Here is a 21542-nt window from a genome sequence, read left to right as displayed (position 1 = left end):
CCCTTATCATCATCCTAATGAGTGGGAGTCTTTGCCTCAGGTAAGAGCCTTGTTTCCCCAGCCTCTGAGGGAGGTGTTTCATTTTTACCCTGGTTGCAGTGTCCTTTAAATTAAACAAATTAATGAACCTTTAATAGCTAGGCTTTTTCACCTGGGAAATGATCAGTGGGTTTGTGTGTATGCTACCCTGTAAACACACCAACTGGACTGACCACCACCACACATGAACACACACATACAAATTACACTTAATTAGGTTTCATGGGAATCCATACAAATGTGAGATCAGTAATGAGGATGTGTGTGTACCGGGCAGCGTGCTATCCTGCCATGTGCATAACCCTTTTTTCTCTGCTCTTGTGTTTGCCGCCTGCACATATACTGTACCACAAAACTGCTGACTTGAGATGAGATACTAAATCAATGGAAATTGAGCTATAAATAATACAATAGGCCCCACTCGATATACTAATATATACATTTAAATGTATTTGTTTGATGACTTGTAAACGGTTGGCTTGAGTTCACCATACAGTACATCCGTCAAATGTGACTAGCAATATTAAATCTCACTCGTTTTTTTTTAGTCGGCAAAAGTTACCCTCTTCAGACATAAAGTGTGAGCGCTTATAGTGAGATTTTAACTCCTTAGCTGCAGCTCATGCCGGAATTAGAGGACTAAAGGCGGACGCTATTCTTCCTTTCTCTCAGCTAACAGAGCATTTTGTGGATCTGTGTTTTTGAGGATGGTGTGCAGAATAAATTAGAGTTAAGAAAAGAGTTAGTGTGGATTTTTATAGAGCTTTGCCACATTTCATGTAAGTGGCAGTAGTGGTACATAAAGCAGGAAAATTGCATTATAAAACAGGGAGGCATAAAAAAAGAAGCCCAGAGAGAGTGAGCTACATTTATCAATGCTGCTCTGGAGAGAAAATTTAAACTCTGTTTGCAGTTGACAACTGAGATCAAAATGTCATTATCATAGTCAATCTTCTGACACGTGGCAGTTTCACAGTCTGACCTTGTGATGACTTTATCTTGTAGTCACAAAATGTACGGCACTAAATTCAGACGTCTGACACCGTGGTTCTTATTTGCCTTGAAATGCTTTGCTAAGCTCTTTCAAACTGAACTGAGACCTAGACACTTGGTCATGTTCTTCGTGTTTGTAGATTTTGCCCAGATACGAAAGCTACTGAAACGATCATCCCTTCTGAGAGAACTCTCATTCCCCTTCAAATGAAGCTGTAACCTAAATTTGCATGAGAAAGACTCAAACCTCCCTGTGAGAGATGTTTGCATATCAGATGTGTCATGAAAGGCAACTTGACTCGGCATCTTACCAGAGAGGCACTCTTTGAGTGACAGAAGGATTAACAGTTCCCATGGCAACAACATCTTCATTTTCCAAGGTCAAAGATTCTTCTTCTTCCCATCCAGTGACCAGATAGTGGACAGACAGTCTTTCGTTTGGCTCTGGAAGAAAAAGAAAGAGTACTGTGGAGATGCAGTCTACATGGAGTCCGCTGGGAAAGAAGAAAAAAAAAGATATAGGCTTCAACTTGTGGAAAATCTGTGAGCCATTAATAATTCATTCAACTAAATAAGCAGAGCCAAGATCCCATGCTCAAGGGCCAGCCAGCAGTTGATACTGGGGAGCTGATATTTAGTGTATACATACTGCTACTACACTATCTCCCAATAGCAAGTCAAGCAAAACAAAAAAAAAGAGGCTCCGAGCAGCTGCACTGGCTGCAACAGATGAGCTGAGCATCCTGCCAAAGGTAATGTTAAGCTTTCTAAAAGCTGTTGGTTCAACATATTTACTCTAGCAGAATGTGTGAAGTGTTAAATGCATGGTATATGCAGCATCACAGGCAATGCTAATGAATGAAGACAGACAGACTGAACTGAGGCAGAAAAATGATCCGTCAGTGGGCAAATGATCCAAACCCCTTCAAACCATGTAGACAGACAGACCATAGATCATGATGCCAGGAACTATTGACATCGATTCATGACAAAAAAAAAAAAAGCAGGAAAAAAAAGCATTTCATGCCGTTTTACTGCGGTCTGTGTTACACACATCTCTGGTCTTCTGAGCTGAAAGCTTCGGTGATCAAATGACTGAATGTATGCCAGAGGATTTCTAATTACTACAAGTGATAAACCTACAGAGAATTATCACCTCAACTCTATATGGAACAATTCAGCATCTTTTAGCTGCTTGTTTTGGTTTCATGCTCCACAACTTTAATGTTTATTTAATAGTCACTCTGCCTCTGTAAAGGAGATTATTAAATAAGCAATTACCCATAAAGGCATCACACCACCAACTTAGATACAAAAGACTCAGTCAGTATGCAAGGAACATAAGAGGCAGGCTGATGGGACATTGAACAATGCAACATAATTACTGTTGCTGATTAATTGATGTATTATTATTTGTATTACTGTTGTTGTTAGTAGCAGTAGTAGTAGCATCAGCAGTAATGCTGTTAATCATAATGGGACATTATAAATGTAATATAATATAAAAAAATAAGGTAATATAATGGATTTGGCAAAATGTCACTATTAAAAATGTGGTTAATTAACTGTAAGCAGTTCAAAAAAGTTCTTCAGGGATAAGGAATATCTTGTTTTCTAATGTAGGAAGTTGGAAACAATGATTTGTGTCAGTCATCCTGAATCTAAAAACCTGTCTGTGTGGTCTTAACTAATAGAATGTGGTTTATATTTTTGAAGTAAAAAAAAAAACATACGTAAATGTCCCTTGTCTTTCACTTGTACCAAAAATGATCTTATACTTTTCCTACTGATGCCTCAAATGACCCCCTTGTTTCTTATTTAGTTACTGTAAAGATTTGGATGTATTGACCCCACCTAATATATTTAATCTCTCTAGTCTGAATCAGAAACATTATACTGCTCTGAGATTTACATAAATTGGATGTAAAAAGCTTTTCTTTGAGGAACTTCTATTAGCTCATACAGTTCACCAGCATAATGTTTCTGCTCAGATTTCCTTTGTCCTCTTCTGTCTGAGCTCCAGTAGTACACTGTTGCAGACAGATAGATGTAACACAAAAGGGCAAATCACTAATCATGGTGGGAAGAAGGGAGGAAAAGCATTAGCTGTGTAGACAGTGAAGTAGATTCATTCTGCTCTCCATTATTTATTCTAAGAGAGCACAATACTGATCACCCAAGCTTCATCTTGTCAGTCATCATTATTGATTTGGTTTCCACTTTTTTTCCCCCCATCTGTCTGTCTTTTTGTTTGTCATCATGGCCACCGTTTTGCCATATGTCTCAATCACATAGGAAAGGACTGATCAATAGCATAGGATTTGGTTGATAGCTTTAGTTATTAGCATCACTGGGTTGATACATTTCTCTTGCTCTGGGGAAAACAGATGAAGAAACTTTATCCACAGACGCTGGAATCTTTTGACCTACTCGAAGTATGAGAAAAGCTCAGTTATTTCAATAAACTGTTTTGCCTCGCACTATTCTCAGTCTCCTTTAAAGTCAAAGGTAATTATATGCTGATTATGTGTGCTGGATGAATAGGTCATAAGTGAACGACACAAAGCTGCATATAATTACAGTTAGATGCAAGGCTTTTCTTTATAACAGGCTCTGAGAAACTTTAAATCAATGTGAAATGTTTTCCAGACATTTTGTCAAAACGCCTGTCTGCAATCAATACTGTTATAGGCCGCCACCTGTAAGTAATTCCAAATCAATGTGTTTTAAAATTCAGACATGCTTGCCAAGTGCCATGTGAGAACAAGTCAAATTACACTCACATGAAAACTCACAGAAAGTGCTCCTGTGATTTTGACTGACAGTTAGTAAATGCCTCATAAAACTTTACATATAAAATGGATGAGGTTCTTCATATTGATTGGACTGATGTTTCTAATTATCTCTTTGCCATTTCATGATAGAATCTGAGCTTGAATGATATAAAAACTTCTAATGAGAAGCATTTACCTCTCACCGCAGCATGATCAGTACATTTAACTGCACTATACTGGACATATAACTTTTAGGTAATCATCATTTACACATTAATGTCCATATAATTCATTCATGCATATATTGAAGACAGACTATTGGCCAGTGTGAGGTTGCTCAACGAGGAGCCATTGCAGATTGTGAGGATATGGTTACCATTACAGCCCATTGCAGGAGGTTGAGGTTGTCTAACAAGCCCCTGCAGCCTTGAGTCATTAGCGTACGCTCTCTGCCCCAATGATCGATGTTAATTTACGTTCGCTGCAGTCAGCTATCCACTTTCACTTTCAAGCTGATCAACTTTATTTCATCTACGGGCAAACACATGTCCTTTGTTCGTTTAGCATTCAAAGTCAGGCTTAAGGGCCCTGATTTCATTTAGCCATAGACAGTAGCTATTATGCACAGTGCAGAAACGCAGAGACCACTAATCCCGTGAGGTATATGAGAGAGGGAGCTGGCACTGTTCCCCTGTCAGATAGCACACAACTCTGTTTTAATGATGCATAGGTCCTTGGCATCCTTGGGGAGGATGTGTTTCTTGGTCACAGTCCAGAAATTTAAAGTAGTTGCTTGTGATTCCTATGATTAATTTATATACCCTAGAAAAAATACAATGGTAATAATTCTTGTGCCCGGCGGATGGCGGTCGCAGGTGTTGGAAATACCAAATGGGATGAGGCCAGGCTAATGGTGCCTGGAAGGGAAACTATCTGTCAGGGATAATCCCTAATACTGTAACACTATTGCATAGATAATGTGCTTCCCCCGCCTGTCTCCCCAGACCGTGATATTGAGATAGCTGTGGAGAAATGATTAAACGAGGTATGGGTATTGACACGAATAAATGTATGTATCCAGAGTGAAGTATTGCCTGGTTTAATGATTAGTGATGATTAGCTTGCCACTCTGGAATAGCCAAACTAGGTTAAGAAAAAAAAAAAAAAAAGGAGGGTAGAGGGTGTCCTGCGAACTCTAGTGAGCCATGTTCCACTTCATTAGGCTCTGAGTAATTGGTTAAACACGTGACCGGAGAAATTAACTTCAGCAGCTTTGCAAGAGGTAATTAAAGCCTTTTTTCCCTTTTTTTTTTACATGATACCACAATATTCATCTCACAGGGCTTATAAAGTCATCAACCTGATGCCACATTATCACGGCTCAGAGCACCAACACTCTGAAAACATATAGCCTTGCTCATTGCTAACTGTTCAATAAACTAATACTCGTGTTAGAATATGTCTGATTTCCACAGGCTTTAGTTCACAAAAGGTGCCAGACTGTGAATATCCAGATGAGCCTCCTGATCTCAGTTTACAGTCCACCTTAAATCCGGTCCGCCACAAGGGAGCACGAGCAGTGCTGCAGCTCAGGTGGCAGGCTGCCACTCATTGTTTGAGTATATATATATATAACACATTGACTAAGAGAAGGAGGAGAATATTGAAAGCTAACATCCTGTCAATTCAATACAGACTCGGCAAACAGAAACTTACATGAGGTTTGAAGAGATCTGTGAGGTGAATACTTAAATGCTTAAGGAAAAATAGATACAAAGAACCTCAGTGGTCTTTTATCAGCAATTGCTTTTCATGGGAGAAAGTTAGGTCAGGTTTTAAAATCGGCCTCTGAGTCACGCAGGCTGTAATTTTTATTTTCATTTTTCAGACATTGAAGGTTTCATGTTTTAAAGTGTCCTGGTTTTCACATCTCCTGCCACTTTCTAGTGGAAACCAGCCTATAAATTACCTGAAGGGAAACTTTTTTCTGATAGTTGTTCAATGCACAATATAAGTTGAAACTAATGAGAAACATCCAATGAAGAATATCGGCAAAGACATGTCGGAACATTATCTGTTTATCTTCACGAGGCTTCAGCAGAGGTGACTGAGGGTATACACAACAGGGGAGGGTGTAACTTTGGCCCAAACACTCTCACACTGATTAACACTATAAATACTGGCTTCACATCATAAACCACTAGCTTAATACTGTTTGTGCTGTACAGTAATTCTTCTGGTCAGTGCTCTTAGCTGCATGCACTCAATCCCTGCATGTCTCTGTATTCCACCGTGTGCACACTGATGACAGGTGATGTCTATATTGTCTGTATCTATATATCTGGGGGATGATGGCTGGGGGTGCAGAGAGACTGATGAGTAAATTAAGGGGCATGGTGTTTCAGAGAATATTATAGATTGTTAATGACCTGATCAAACAAAATGTACTATTTTAATTGTTGTCATTGTTCTTTTCTTGTAGAAGCTAAATACCCTAATCTAATATTTAGCCTACAGTACACATTTACAATGCATACTACATATCTGGATGACTGACTACAGTGAAGAGACATTATTTTACACAATTAATTAATTTAATTGTTTCATAATATCTTTTCTAATACTGTTTTTTAGTTATGAATCTTTTGGAGTTCCATAGCCCATTAACCATTTCAACTCTTATATAAATACAACATACTGGATGCTTTAGTTTACCACATCACAATGGTCAGAATTCATACTGCATTCAGTCGCTGATGTGAATCTCCCCCCACACACTTGTACATCTGTCCACACACATTTCATATAAGAGGAGATCATTATATGCTACCACAGCTCCTCTACCTGAAAAACATTCATTTGTAGCATGTAATAAATCACAAAGCCCAACAGACAAGCATGTTTCCCGCTGATTGAGTACTCACAGACTAAGTGGAGTCTTCTCACTCTTCTTCCAAAGGCAAGACACAATCAGCCCTTTGGCCAGCTAAGAGACAGAGACAACAGAGAGAAAGAAACACAGAGGGACATGAGAAACTGAGAACATACAGTAATGCCATAATAATCTAAAGACATGACGATTGAAGCAGTCTGTTCAGTTAGTCTGCAGCAGGAAGAAGATGCAGCAGGTTGTGGGCTGCTCCTTCAACACATTGCAGAATGAAGGGTCTGAATTTAACAAATATTGGTTACAAGTATTTAAATATGCAGAACTAATCTCTTGACAAACATGCATATCGAAGCCCCTGCATGAATGTTTTATCCTTCAACAGGGCAGAATAGGTTTATGATTATATTTCATTTAAATGATGAGTTCACTGCTGGCAATAGCCAAAAACAGTATTTGTATATGGGCTCATTCAATCAGCATTCAAAGATCAAACAGACTCAGTGCCTCTTTGTTTGAACAGACACCACTGTGGCTTTATTTTTCTGAATAGTGCCTCCTCTATAATCCTACAATGTTTTATATACTGTATATAGATTAGAAATAAAACATGTATTTCTATAGGATTGCTGTTATTCAAGCACATGGCCAAGGACAAGTGCTGCAGATATGACAGGCAGACTTTATAATGGATTTCATGATTAAATTGTTTTTCTTCATGTTCATTTTCATTGCTTCTCCTAGAAACTGTGAACTGAAGCTTTATTTATCTGAAATAAAGCCATAAAAAAACTGTTATAAGATTAATAATATTAGTTATATGACGGGTACACACACAGCCCACACATGTTGTCACAACTTGTTGCTTCCTTTCTGTCATTTCCATCCGCCAAAAACCCTGTCACACTATTATACTGAATAGTCCATCTGTGGCCTGGACAGTGGTTTAATGTTGGGTTAAGATATTATTAAGAAACAGCAATGGAAAACAACACGACCCATGGGTTACTAGACCCAGTGAGGCACTACACTTACCTATTAAAACTACAACCTATTTGTTTTTACTATTTGAAAGGAACACATTGTAAACAGCTCATCATACTGATGCAAAGTAGTGCTAAAATAGTTTGAATATGAAAATGTATCTTGAATCAGAATGTTTCCAACCACAATGGGAACTAATGCAGTTCAACTAATGCAGCATGGTGCTGCTTGGAAATATAATATAAATATGGAAATATAAGATGATTCTTGCATCATATGAGGTTTAAGTATATGGATTTCCATGCCTTCTTTGATTTTAAAGCAGGTCTAGATTCTATATTAAGGCTGTATAAGTCCAAGCTGTGCACAGAGAAAAGAATATGGCCTGTATTCACAAAACTGAGCCCCAAAACAAGCTGTCAGGACCTTTGTATCTTTGTGATGTCACAACAAAGCAGTCACTGCTCAGTCCTCGCCATGCCTCAACACCCCCCTCCTGGACCTGCTTGTCCTACCTACAGGATTTGAGTGCCAAATGTTGATGCAACCTCACAGAAAACAGTCAACGCTTCAACACCCAAATAAATCACCAGAAAAATATCAAATGTGGGACCTTTAAACTAGCCAATTTAAATGATGGCAATTTTCCTTTGTTGTTCACAATTTTACCAATCTTGAAAACTCAGTGGGCTAAAATTTGCTTACTTACTCTAGCTTACCAAGATTAGTAACATACTAGAAAGCTACTTTAAACTTGAATAAGAGCCAGAGTTAAGATGTAGGGGAGCTTGATATTTGTTTCCTAGTTCTTCTTTAAACACTTCACCTTCTCAAATGGACTTCATTATGTCAGCAGCTGTGACCCATTTCAGGAGCAGCCCCTTTCACAGAATAAGGACTACAAAGGTGTAGCCTTCATATGACAGAAGGCTACTGTGCTGAGCAGCTGCACCTCCCCATCAAATAAGACACTCTGTACAAAGGATAAACCATTACATTATATAGGACATAGGAACAAATATTGCCCCCACTTTTCTGAATATGGAAATGTTCTTGCGCAAGAGATGCCCTTTATTAGGATAAAAAAGGTAGATATCACAAACATGTACTTCTAGACACGCACCAAAACTAATCATAATGACCTGGATGTCTGCACTGGCACCATTGAGGCCATTTACTCAGTGTAATTTGGTTTCCAGCACGACAAACTCCAGCAGAGCCATCACAAAAAGACTGATTGATTCTGCAGGTGGATGGAGCCAGCCCTGCTTACATTGGCCACAATAATGAAAATATTTGACATTCAGTAGTTGGCATTGCAGGCATCTGAAGGAAAAGTTGTCTCTTTCTTGTGAGAAGAAAATGGCAAACATTTTTCACCGAGGATGATTTGAAAAAAGAAATAAAAAGAACATGGCAACGGTATTATGCAAGAGCTGTGATTGAGGAAAACATACTACAATGAGCTTCCTTTGGGAATTTGAAAACTTTCCAAGACATGAAATACATTTAAATGCAAGACTGAGCATTGGATTTTCAGATTGTTATTTAAATGTCATTAAAGCTGCAGGGCACAATAAATATGACAAACCCACCCAACCGTGCAGCTCAATGTTAGGGATGTCCCGATCCGATCACATGATCAGAAATCGGGGCCGATCACGTGGTTTCAGACTTGATCGGAATCGGACGTTACATCCCGATCAGGGATCGGATATATGACATATCAGCTACATGTCGGGGTTTTCCCTATCTGTCTGAAACGAAGAGGGGCGCATGGGGGGGGGGGGCGTTCAGATATATCATCTTTTGCATTCTCAAACCCATTACTTTTACTGTGCGCTCATTACCTACTGTATGTCGTGTACCCCTATCAGTTTGAGACCGGCTTTACCGAAGACGAGCTGAAGGAAATGGAGGAGAAAAGAGAAAGAGGGAGATCTGCCGGTGGAGTCTATGTGCTGGACCTGGGAGAATCAAGTGGTCAGTTTGGTTGCTGCCTGCCAGTGGCCGCTGAGACTGAATGTTTGTGCTGCCAGTCGGACTCTGACGTGTTTTGCCAGTGCCTGGACACGGGAAGTTGCTGCATCGTATAACTGGAGGAGAGTGGGTGAGTTGTTTTCGTCTCTTTTCAATAGAAACCAGGCAAAGTTAACAGACGTTAGATGCCTTGTACTATGTGCTGGGACCATTTTGTACTGTTGGTGACGTTTGGTGCTGTTCTGAGCATTATTTGTGGCTATACTAAGTGGCTTCTTGATCGCGGTTTGCACATGGAGAAAATAGACTTGCTAAAGTTGCTACAACTAGAGAAGCTAGCGGTCAGCAGACTTAATCTCTCAAGGCGGGGGGGTCTAACTCGGTGTCATGGTGCGTTGGACTATAGGTTAAATTTACACCGGAATATCCCTTTAAATTCATGCCGAATTGGGCCAGCACATTCTAATTCACCTGTCACTCAAAGCAACACGTCTGGATGCACAACTCTTAAGCTTTAATACAATTGAAAAATAAAAAAACAACCTACTTGTCATGATGGAAAGAAACAACAAAAATGCAAAGCAAAGGTTGAAGAGGAGGTAGAACTCCTAATTAATACTCCTGATACTGATATCTCTACCTGGTGCTAAAATGATAGCAAAAACAAAGGTGATTTATTTGACTTTGTCCCTCTCTTTCTGTCTGTGCATGTTCCTCCAAAAATTCAACTAGTCCCCTGAAGTTTACGGCTGACAGAGAGGTGAGTAACCGCAACATTGTTTTTTGGACAGGTGTGTTACTGTTGGGCCTTTCAAATGTAATTTTCAATGTTGTGAGAAACACAAATGAAATTCCAGCCCCCTCTGTGGAGCCTCGGCAGCAGCACAGGTGGACGTGTCAAAACCTCAGTACATAAAAGCAAAACTATCTTTATGAAGGACCAAGCAAGTCAGGCACCAGAGAGATGGAAATTTAAAGGTTTTATTTACTGAAATTTTAATTTCTGTGGAATACATGTCACTGAAAGACACTAAATAGCTAAACGTGAAAATAACAGAGCTTTTTCCTGCCGGGTCCAAATCAGAAATTGAGTTATACCCTGTGGATTGGAAATTCTGAGATGACTGACTCCCACAGAGAAAAAAACATAGGTACAACAGGACACACAATATATTAGATGAAAATAAAAAATATTATATTAAAATTAACTGTATTTGTATTTTTTAAATGCACTATGCTTAATGTTTCAGCTCCCCAATCCCAATAATTGCTTCATTATCACACTTACAGGATTCAGGTATATTTATGCTTTCTGCTGGATAACTGCCACATTGAGACACTGATGACATACCTGGCACAGAAACTGAAGCTTCAAAGCACTCTCAATCCATTACTATACATTAAGGATTATTCCATTTGTTCATTTCAACAATGAACATCAATCACTCATTGATTGAAAATGCCCATGGCCACTTCATGAAGAACTACAGTAGATGCTGGCCTATTCAAAATGCACCCCAGCACATTTCCAGGGCATTGGGGTGGTTCATACATGTTGCTCGGGTAGGGACTGTAATCTAACCATTTCCTAACCAGAAATTGAAAAAAGTGTTATCTCTGACATATTGCAGCTTCCTTCATGCTGCAGTGCCCTCTGATTCAATTTTTTTAAAAGGCCAACAACAACCAACTCCAACATCTTTGATTTTGATTTCATTCCTGTCAATATGGTGATGTCTAAACAAAGTTAGAGAAGGAATAGCTTCAAAGTGGCATTACAACAGCAACATTTTAATTAAGATCACCATCAACAAACAGCAACACATGAATGGTTCACATTTATAGTGAGACAAAAGTTTTAGTTGTCTGCACACGGTCCCCCATCCATACAGATCAGTGCTGTCTGAGCCACATAGATTATTCAATAGATGCAGTGATCAGGGATCAGATAATGACTTTAACAGCATGGCCATGTCTCTTAATGTTCGAACAGGAGAATGATGGCTGACTTGTGAGCATTCAAGACTGAAAACAGCCCTGGATTAAAACAGTTCAGGGTGCCAATATTGATGGGGATGTGTTGTTTAAGGTTCCAGGGAGGCTATAACATATGATCCAGGTAGTACAGTTTGAGTAACTTTAGTATATCAATCTTAAGGCCTTCCAGAAACAAAAACACAGCAAAATGCATTATAATGACCTGAAAGAACTTGTGTGACAACAATTTATGTCACAATTATTTATGGTTTTCTCTCCATTTGAATTCATGTGTCGCACAGACTCTGTCTCAATTTGAAATTCTGAGGGAGTTGAAGAAGTGAAGGATTGAGTAAAGAAACAAAAGTAAATAACCAATGACAATTTCATCTGAATAATTTAGGGCAAGACAAATTTGACTTTAAAGCTGTTGCATGCTGTTAATTTAAAAGGGATCAATCACCTTAATTCCCTCTTTATCTGTTTAGGCTCCAATGTTGACTTTAGGGACTTTGCGCTTAACAAAGGGACCTCAGAGAGATGAGATGGTAAGACTAAATCGTAACCCAGAACTTCTGAATAACAAGTGCCAAAAGACAAAACAAACTTTGGGATGACCTCCCTCAAACAACATTTTATTTTATTTTTTTCCTAAACCTGTAGGAGAAGCACAAGGTCTGCAGCTTACTTCCTGAAATCACTAATGATACTATGCACTGTTTTAAAAAGCTGTAACTCTTAAAAGTCAGGGCTGGTCTGTTACCAAAACTAAACTGAAGACAATAACAACTATTTATTTTGTCTCATTTGAACTTCATTTTAGAAACTGAGTCTGCATATAAAAATACGAAATACCAATAATGCTTAGGTTAGCATGTCACTACACTATTGAAATATTAGTTCAGTATTATATTGACATATACAAATTAATGATATAATAGCATTGTTCTTTAAAAACATAATTATATTGTAAGATTTTCACACATTTATATTAATGTTACATATCTCTCTACTTTCAGTACAGGCCCATACTATACACATCATATTCTACAGCTGTTCTTTTAGTGTCACATACATGAATAGGTAAAAAAAAAAAAAAAGCAATCATCTGCTCACTGTCCTTGAGAACTGCTGTGTATGCGTGTGGAAACAAGTTTCTCCAGGGGAGTAATATTACATTTCAAGACTGAGCAGCAGCAACAGGTTTCTTGCTGTCGAGAGGTGGAAAACCTGAGTAGTTAACGTGTACGACAAGCCTCCACAGCTGTCCAGACAAGAATTACAGAGAGACTAATTTCATCAGTGAAAAGCCCACAGAGCAAGCACCAACACAGAGATAAAAACGCTAGCGATAAATCAAGTGCGATTCTAATGACTTTTTCTCATGTCTCAAGTAGAAATACACATAGATTTTAGTTTTGTGTCTGGGTATTCATCCTGTAAGGCAAGAGCTGTGATTTAGCAAAAAATCAAAATACGAATCATGATGCATCACTCATAAAGTATATAGTTTTTGGCATTTCAGGACCTTAATTTGACAGGACAGTTTGAGAGAGACAGGAAATGGGAGGCAGAGAGGGGGGGAATGTCACACAGGACAGGGCCACTCGACGCGGGATTCGAACCGGGGCCGCCTGCAGTAAAGACTGTATAGCCTCAACACATGGGCATTTGCTCTACCAACTGAGCTAAACACCGCCCCGATGCATCACTCATAAAGTCATAATTTGTCTGTGTCGTTCTTTGTGTCCAGCAGGTAATTTATAATGTATGTGATGCTTCCAACTATCTTATATATAAGATTTCTTGTTCCTCAGCTCCCAGACAGTGTGTTGAAGATTGTTTCTCTAAGGGGCTATTGATATATTACTCATCTTGGAGAGTGAGATGAAAATCGCAATAACTAGATGATTTGTATTGCCCTTGGTGTAATTTTTGGGAAAGCATAATCCTGAAATAGTATCAGATATGTTGCAAAAGTTCCTGGTTTTTCTCTATCTGTGCATGAGCAGAACGTTTATTTCAGTCTCAGGTATCACATGGCCTTCTGGAAACCCCACTAAGTGCCCACAGCAAGAGAGTTACTTTACAGCGGCTGTTCAGATTATGAATGATAGGGGAACTCTTTTCACATACATTAAAGTGCCACAAATGAATAATTCACAGTTTCAAATTTCAGGCCTGCAAATATTCAGCCGTGTCCTATCAGGCCTTTCCCTCTCCAACTGATTGCTCGCAGTACAAGTGATGTATCTGCTGGGCTGTGATCTGCAGTCCATTTGCTGCAAAGACAAGGAAATGCTTTATATATTTCTCTGAGAATGACGACATCTGAAGCAAGGAAGCAAATAAAGTGAGACAAATTCATCAGCAGAAGACACTTTGTTAGTCTTCGGATAAATGACACGTTGGTGCGAGTCGAGCACAGTGAGGGTATGTTGTTACACACCAAAGAAACATTATTTCTCTAAGCTGTCAATCATGATAACTGTGATGTTCCAATTATGAAACTTTTACACAAATATTTTACTCACTATACATATGGCCAAAGGACTTAAACCACCCACAAGAAACCATGTCATTTACTAGGAGCTGCTTGTTCATCCTTATGATTCAGCCTCTGGCCTGCAGTGACATATGAACTCTACTTATATTATTTCCATAAATACCAGTAAACTCCACCTTCCCTGAGGGGTTTGTGTATTCATATTTGGATTTCATTATTTATAGTAGAATGAAATCACCATTTTAAAGTGGCAATGTGGAGTTGGTGAATCTGTGTAGTAATCTTATAAGTAATGTTCTCAGCAGTGAGATAGAGAATAAGATTAAGTCTCTTGCATTTGTCAGAGCACCTTCTCATAACCCCAAACATCAGGTATAAACTCTTTGTATTCTGCATTAAGGATGCAATTTTAACTTTTGCTATTGTTGATTTAGTGCTCTTAATGGTTTTTGCTCTTCTCTATTTATTATAAAAGTGATTTAGTCGGTCTTCATACACTAGCAATTTAAGTCACAGTAAACCGAGCCTAACATTTGTAACTATGACTTATCATCATTACTTTTCATTAAAGTTATATTAAATCTAAAAGTGCACTAATGAATATTTCCATATTAGCAATGAATCAAATGAATATTTCCCACTGGAGTTATTGGAGAGAAAAATTGAGTAAAAACGGGGAGTGAATACTGGACTTGAGCTTTATTCATACTTCTGTGTTACAGGTTTACACCTTATCTATAGCTACTGTAGCTACCTGTGCAGGCTTTATATTTGTAGGCCACACTATTGCCTCGCCACACAATGAGGCAGCTGAGATACCATCCACAGGCTCCTTGTGTTCTGTGTTTTGACAGTAAAGCCCTGCTCTCTATCACAATGAATGAGATGACATAAAAATGGCATCTCTGGGAATGCTTCCATATCAAACAGGGGAGCAGGATGGGTCTTCCCACTGTCACTTGTATCACAAGTAAATGAAACTATGTGAATGCAGTTGCTCTGGGGAGCACAATTAAATGACATTATCACATATGACACATCCATTTGCTGCTGCCATTATTAGTGGCAGGAATCCAGTGCTGGACTATGAATCAAAACCAACCATTTATTTACAGCATCCATTAACCCTTTAATGTCGACCATGAATCCTGCTTTTGATTTGCTCGTTTGTTTTACCTGTTTATTTCCACATGAAAAATGAAAACTACAACTGGAAGCACATCTACTCTGTCAGGTCTTCTGCCCTGCCCATCACCAATAATTGCACTGGGTTGTCAAGTGACAGATACGAAGATGATTAGTGGAGGACAACTGGGAAAGATTCAGTCAGACACAGACGTGCTGAACAATTAGCGGTCTTTATCTTTGTTCTTTATTAGCACATTGATATGCTAACGTATTGCTCTCTCATCTGATGTGATTGGTCACTTAGTTACATGACATATAAATCATTGGCTGTCTGAACCTGTTTTCAGAAGACTATTAAAGCAGAAGTAAGCAATATTTTTGTGTTAATATAAGTCTTAAATAGTTATATCTTCAGACAGCAATCACTTACATAGAGTGTTTGGACCGAAACACAGGTCTTTCAGTCCCTCTGCTCTGCTCTGAGCCGAGGAGAAAACTTTTCTTGTATCCTACAATTTTTATCCAATGAGGAGAGAGAACAGCATGAAGGGCTGTGTGTACAGCCAAGGGCTGCGCCTGAATGTGGTGACGTAGGGACGAGGACCAGTAGATCCATGACGAGGGCGGGGGCTGCTAACTCCATCGGCTGGGAAGAAGTTATGGTGCGTTCAGGGCAGCCCGTAACTCGTGTTTTTCCGACCTGTGAAGTCGTACCAGTTCGATCTGGTGCGAGTTCACGGGTCGGAAGTTACGAGTGGCCGTTATAGTGCACTTTCACAGGCAACAGGTCAGAGAAACGCGAGTTGCGGGTTGCCTGTAACGCTACAAAGCCGTAAGTCGTGACTTGAAGCTGTAACTTACGGTTTCAAAAGCCTGCCTGGAACGCAGCATTAGCCAAAACGACCGGATCGCTTACTTCTGCTTTAATGATTCACTGTAGTTCCAGCATAGAATGGTAAATGGTCTGTATTTATATAGCACTTTACTATACCTGAACGATACCCAAAGCACTTTACAGTACATCACATTCACCCATTCACACACTGATGGCGGTAGCTGCCATGCAAGGCGCTAACCACGACCCATCAGGAGTTGCCCAAGGACAAGGACACTACGAGTTGCCCAAGGACACTACAGAAGCAACCAGGACAGAGCAGGATTCGAACCGCCAACCCTCTGATCATTGGACGACCTGCTCTACCACCTGAGCCACTGCCGCCGAAATACACATACGTCTGGTATTACAAAAAAAAAAAAAAAAGACAGACAAAGAAAAAAAAACACCACAGACTAAAAGATTAAAAACTTTTAAAGGTGGTCTTTTAGGGTAGGATAATAAGGCCCCTTATACATTTCCATGAAACTGAAATCCTGCATCTCTAACTGTCTGATGTGGACATTTCAAGTCCAAGGACGTCTTTCTAAGTATTCCTACTACTTCAAGGACTATATTGTGTGGTTAAATTGCAGCACTTTTACAATCAATTGGACCTTCTTAGTTTTCTCAGTTAAACAAACTAAATCAAAATGAAAAGAGTGTTTTGGCCAACGTCTGAGCATATTTTATCTGTACAAAAAAAAGTCAAAGCATCCTCTTTAAGAAAGATCTTCCACTGAAAATTACAGTTTTCAGTGCAGTATAATAACAGCCCTGTATGGGACATAAAAAAAGAAGAAGAAAAAAGACACCAAACTAAATCTGGAGGAGAAAAAAAAGAGTCAATCATAAATAGCTGATGTTGTAACACACATCATCACACCTTACAGTATCATCACAGCTTCTCTAGTTTGTGTCGACACTGCCTGCTCGTCCTGCTGGCTGGGGAAATGTAGCTGTCAGTCACCTGAGTAATGTGGGAGACAGCTATGGTATTTCGGATGGGAGAAAGGGATTTTATCATCTCTCCTCCCATAGGTCACACAGCCAGTGACTAATTGTAGTAGAGGTAGGATATAAACGGTGACTGCCTTTCTTGACAGGGCTTTGACTGAGCATCACCTAAGAAGAAGAAGTCCACTGCCGTCTGATGAGCCCCCATTGACATCTTGGGAGGGAGCCTACAAGGAGTTTGCTGGGAGGCTAAGAGCCTCACAGTGAGAGGCTTCATTGGGAAATGCAGCAGAAGATAAGAAGAAAACCCCACAATACAGTTGCTCCATAAAAAATTCATGCCATTTTGTTGCTTCCAAGGTTGAATCTCTTCAGAGGTTCCGGTGGCGGCTTCTTGGAAGGAGCTTGATGAAGAGAAAAGTCTGCTCTCAGTTCTCAGGAGATTTGAAATGTCAGTCTCAGTGAGCCTGCAAGAGGGATCTGTACACACCAGCTTTGAGCCAACATACTGTAGAATATATTCATGTCTGTTGCAGCGTCTTTACCAACGGCGCTTTCATGTGCATGTGCAGCATGGATGAAATGGCTGCACGTTTATTAATTTGTTGAGAGAGAGGGAGAAAAAGAGATTGTCAAAAGGAAAGATTAGAGCTCTCAACCTATGCAAAACGCTCCCGTCTAAATTTAATTTGTAAGGATAAAGAGGCCTTCAAAGCCTCTTAAGACAACAAAGGCCAATGGATTTGGAGGTCCAGGAGACGGTCAACATCAATTGATGGCAATCCTCCTGCTTGCTTAACCCATCTTATCCCCCCCCCCCACACACACACACACACAAATCACACTGTGTAGAAATAAGCCAATCTGGTGCTGGAGTTGACAATGTGAAACAACAATGACAGAATTTCCAAATGATTAATGAGACAGATACATTATATAATTTATAGAATGAGCCTGTTTTACATGTTGAGCTGCCAGAAATATGTGTTGTTTGCCTCTTTACACAGACCATTAAAAAAGATGGTGTTGATTTGCACCATGCCCATAGGGTTGTTGCTCAGCAACAGTAAAAGTGACAATGTGTCATTTATTTTAAATTGTATTAAAAATTGAAAAACACTGCATGTGAGCCAGGCATTTGATTGTGAAAGCTTAGTAATTAATGTAACTGACAGTATATTCACACTGATGCCAGACTGTCTTCTTCATGTTCCACCACATGTGAAACACTGAATCCGGCATTTCACAAAAAAGCTAATTGAGCAGCACTGAATTTGAGTAGCCAGTAGTTACTGAACAAGCAGCAACAAGACAATGATTGGATTATTAGAGGTTATACCATGGCCACTGAGAAATCTCGGTTCTGATTGGCTGGAAGTTGTGGATTACAGTAACTTTGAATAACTGGACGACACAACTAGACACCTATGATGCATGTGTTTGTTTGCTGTTTTAAATTACAACACCAGATTTTAAAAAGCAGCAGGTGAAGAGCTTGGTGTTAATCTTTGTTGTGTTGATAATGTAACACCGGGTGCTTTTAAAGGATGCAATGCTGTGGTGAAAGTGCAGCCTGTGAATGTGAGGGACAGCTACAGGAGGAAGTAGAGGACATGTGGCAAAGCTTTGGAGAGAATAAAGACACAAGGAGAAGAAGTCACAGGTAGAAGTGTGAGAGGGAGAGGGAGAGAGAGCGAGAGAGAGCTGATTTGTCTGTCTCAGTGTGTGAGGGAGGGAGGCAGAGAGAGAGAGCACTACACAGTTATCTTCACTGAACTGGACAGGTTTAATCATACTGTGTAGCAGGATGCAGCCATTTCCCTACGTTCCCCTAATTCCCTTCTTTCACAAATTCAGAACATTGCACTCAGCCTGTTAAACCACTTCCTGCTTCGTTATGAATGCTGCCTTTTGAAACCGATAAGTGTCTGGTGTAATGTGCATTGGTTTTTGACGACCAGGGACTCTATGTCTCATTATCTCAAGCAAGGCAAAAAAAAAAAAAAAACCTAGAAAGATAAATTAATGGACCTGGCTGAGACCTGATTGCTGTTCAATGCCAAATTGTGACTAAGTTACAAACACTGACATTGGTATTGTGAGGATTTGTGACACTATAAAATATGTTGAGTAGTTCTATTCTGCCCACTGCATGTGCGTGACTGCACTGAGTAACAGATAGCTAAACACTTGGTGTGGCGTTGAAAAGGTGAAAGGATGACTCAGACGGAGAAGTAAATGACGCTTTACGCTTTGTCTTGTCAGTTGCTTTACAAAGCCCAACACTCTTTCTTGTGAAACTGAAATATAGATACAGAAAAAGGTAAATTGCACTGTCCGCTTAAAACATAGAGCTACATGATGAGCTGCGACCTTACCCATGTGACTTTAACAAACAATAGAAAGGCAAGGAATTACAAAATAAAAGAGCGTTTTTCAAAATAAAGTCACTGCTGAGCCACATCACAAGTTCAAAATTCAAACTGATGAAGATTTTTTTCTGGAAAAAAAAAAGGTTGTGTTGTGTTCCTAAGGTCACCATAGAGGTGGCCAATGCATGTCTCTCTCCTCTCCTATGCAACTTAAAGGACACATTATGCTTTCATACACAATATGTTTAGGCTAGAAATTGAGAATTTCAATGTTAGAGTAGCAGAAAAAAGGGCTAAAACAGCAACAGGAAGTAGATGAAGGGAAAGATACTGTACCACAGCTTAATCTTTCCACATTGACTCTCAAGGGCTAAAAATAAGACATGGTATAGCTCAGCTACACTGTGAACAGAAACAAATTCTGAGGCAGATACTGAAGATGATCCATCCATCTGCCTGAAAACTATTAACTTTTTCATATTGACAAATGATTGATATAAAAGATAACCTGGAGAACTGACATGAAGCCGCAGATGAAAACACCCATTACTGCAAAGTGAAATTCCTTCCTTACAAAAGGAATTTGGCTTTTTTACTCACAGGGTGACTGACGGATTCTGAGTTTATTGAATACAATAATTCATTTTCCCTTACAAGAAAAATAATTTCACTCTATTGCCTATTTGCTATGGCAACTCTGAAAGTTCAAGAGAACAGGCTGAACTTGGCAAAACACAATAGAGTAAAAAGGATTGTTTGATCAGTTTTATCTTAGCTGATAACCAATCCATGATTCATGATGAGCGATGGATAATTTGTGAATAATTCATTACCCAAAGCCATTACCTACAGTAACACACTGAAACTTCTTTTTGAATAAGCTTGTTCATTCAGCAATTTAATAGCATTTAATATAATATATGTCTGATTGTGTTCTTTTTATGCAATATTGTTTAATATGTGTATTTGTTTTACAAGGGAACGGGGAACTGTATTTTCAAATTGCTTTGAGAGACATTTCAGGGATTTTTCATTTGTATAAAGTTTGGACAGTTGAGAGAATGTTTTTTACTATCTTTATTTTACATTTTTAATTTTTTTTTGTCATGTTGCAGAGGCCAGTATCACAGCGTTGAATAGCAAGGACAACCAAAATACTTTCTTTCATATATCTCCTAAAATTCAGGTTTGTTTAATTGACCCTCCTTGACAGAAACACCAATGCAGGCTTTGGAGTCTATAAATGCAATCCAAGCTAACCTTGATGACATCCTTAAGGTTACTTCATCAACTTTGGAAACTCTTCAGAGACACAGAAGACATTGCCCACTGCTGTTTGAGGCTAAGTGGCAAGTTCTCCATGACAACTAAGCTGAACTTGATTGTAAAGCCTTTGGAGTGGCCCGTTAGAAAAGCATTTCATCCACTTACACAATATATTTAAGATACTGTGATGTCAAGTAAAAAAGTTAACTTATTTCCTCAGGCACTTGATGAGAAGCTAAGATGGATTACATCAAACTCTATATTGATCTCTGTGGGAAATTGGGTAATGAAATTAGTAAATGGAGTACATTATTCTCTGTTTTCATTACTGTTCTGCTGAATTGTGGAGCACACTTCTGCTCAAGCACACTGGGGAGCAATTGTCTCTACTGCTTCTTCATCATTGCCGGTACATGAGAGCCTTAGAATTCATTTATATTAAAAAATGGCAGGCTGGTGGTGTACAATATCCTATTATTTAAGTTTAACACAACTTTTCTATTTGTTGAGCCTGTCAAACAACCACCCTGACAGCATAAAACAGATGATGACATATTCACACAAAGTGACCAAAAATAATTTTGGTCAGAGCATTGGAATGAGTGAGATACACTTTGCTTTTGAGTCATATGAAAAAACTGTCAAATCTTACCTAGCTCCTCTGGCAAAAGGCAGTTGATGTAACTACATATATTGAAATTCTAACAACACTTTCCAGTACACAAAGTGGCTGCACAAATACCCATACAGGACACCGGTGCACCTGTTTTGAAAGCTGAGACATTTCAATTTCAGAATGCAAATG

At 39.1% G+C, this 21542-nt stretch overlaps 1 protein-coding gene across 2 annotated transcripts in view; it reads right to left on the bottom strand.

The window, feature by feature from the left end:
* cntn6 (contactin 6) overlaps positions 1–21542 on the bottom strand; it is a 107071-nt gene that overhangs the window by 43265 nt on the left and 42264 nt on the right. For both annotated transcript variants that reach the window (XM_085776464.1, XM_085776466.1), the window contains exons 2-3: positions 6731–6792; positions 1344–1476 (exon numbers count right to left, since the gene is read on the bottom strand). In XM_085776464.1, the coding sequence (XP_085632590.1) occupies positions 1344–1404 (61 nt within the window). In that variant the 5' untranslated portion in view covers positions 1405–1476; positions 6731–6792. The remainder of the gene's footprint in view (positions 1–1343; positions 1477–6730; positions 6793–21542) is intronic.

The sequence above is a fragment of the Trachurus japonicus genome, chromosome 5, assembly GCF_045865225.1.
Source record: "Trachurus japonicus isolate A0001 chromosome 5, Traja_1.0".
NCBI lineage: Eukaryota > Metazoa > Chordata > Actinopteri > Carangiformes > Carangidae > Trachurus > Trachurus japonicus.
The sequence above is the reverse complement of the archived record's forward strand: the minus strand, read 5'-3'. Positions and strand labels throughout refer to the sequence as shown.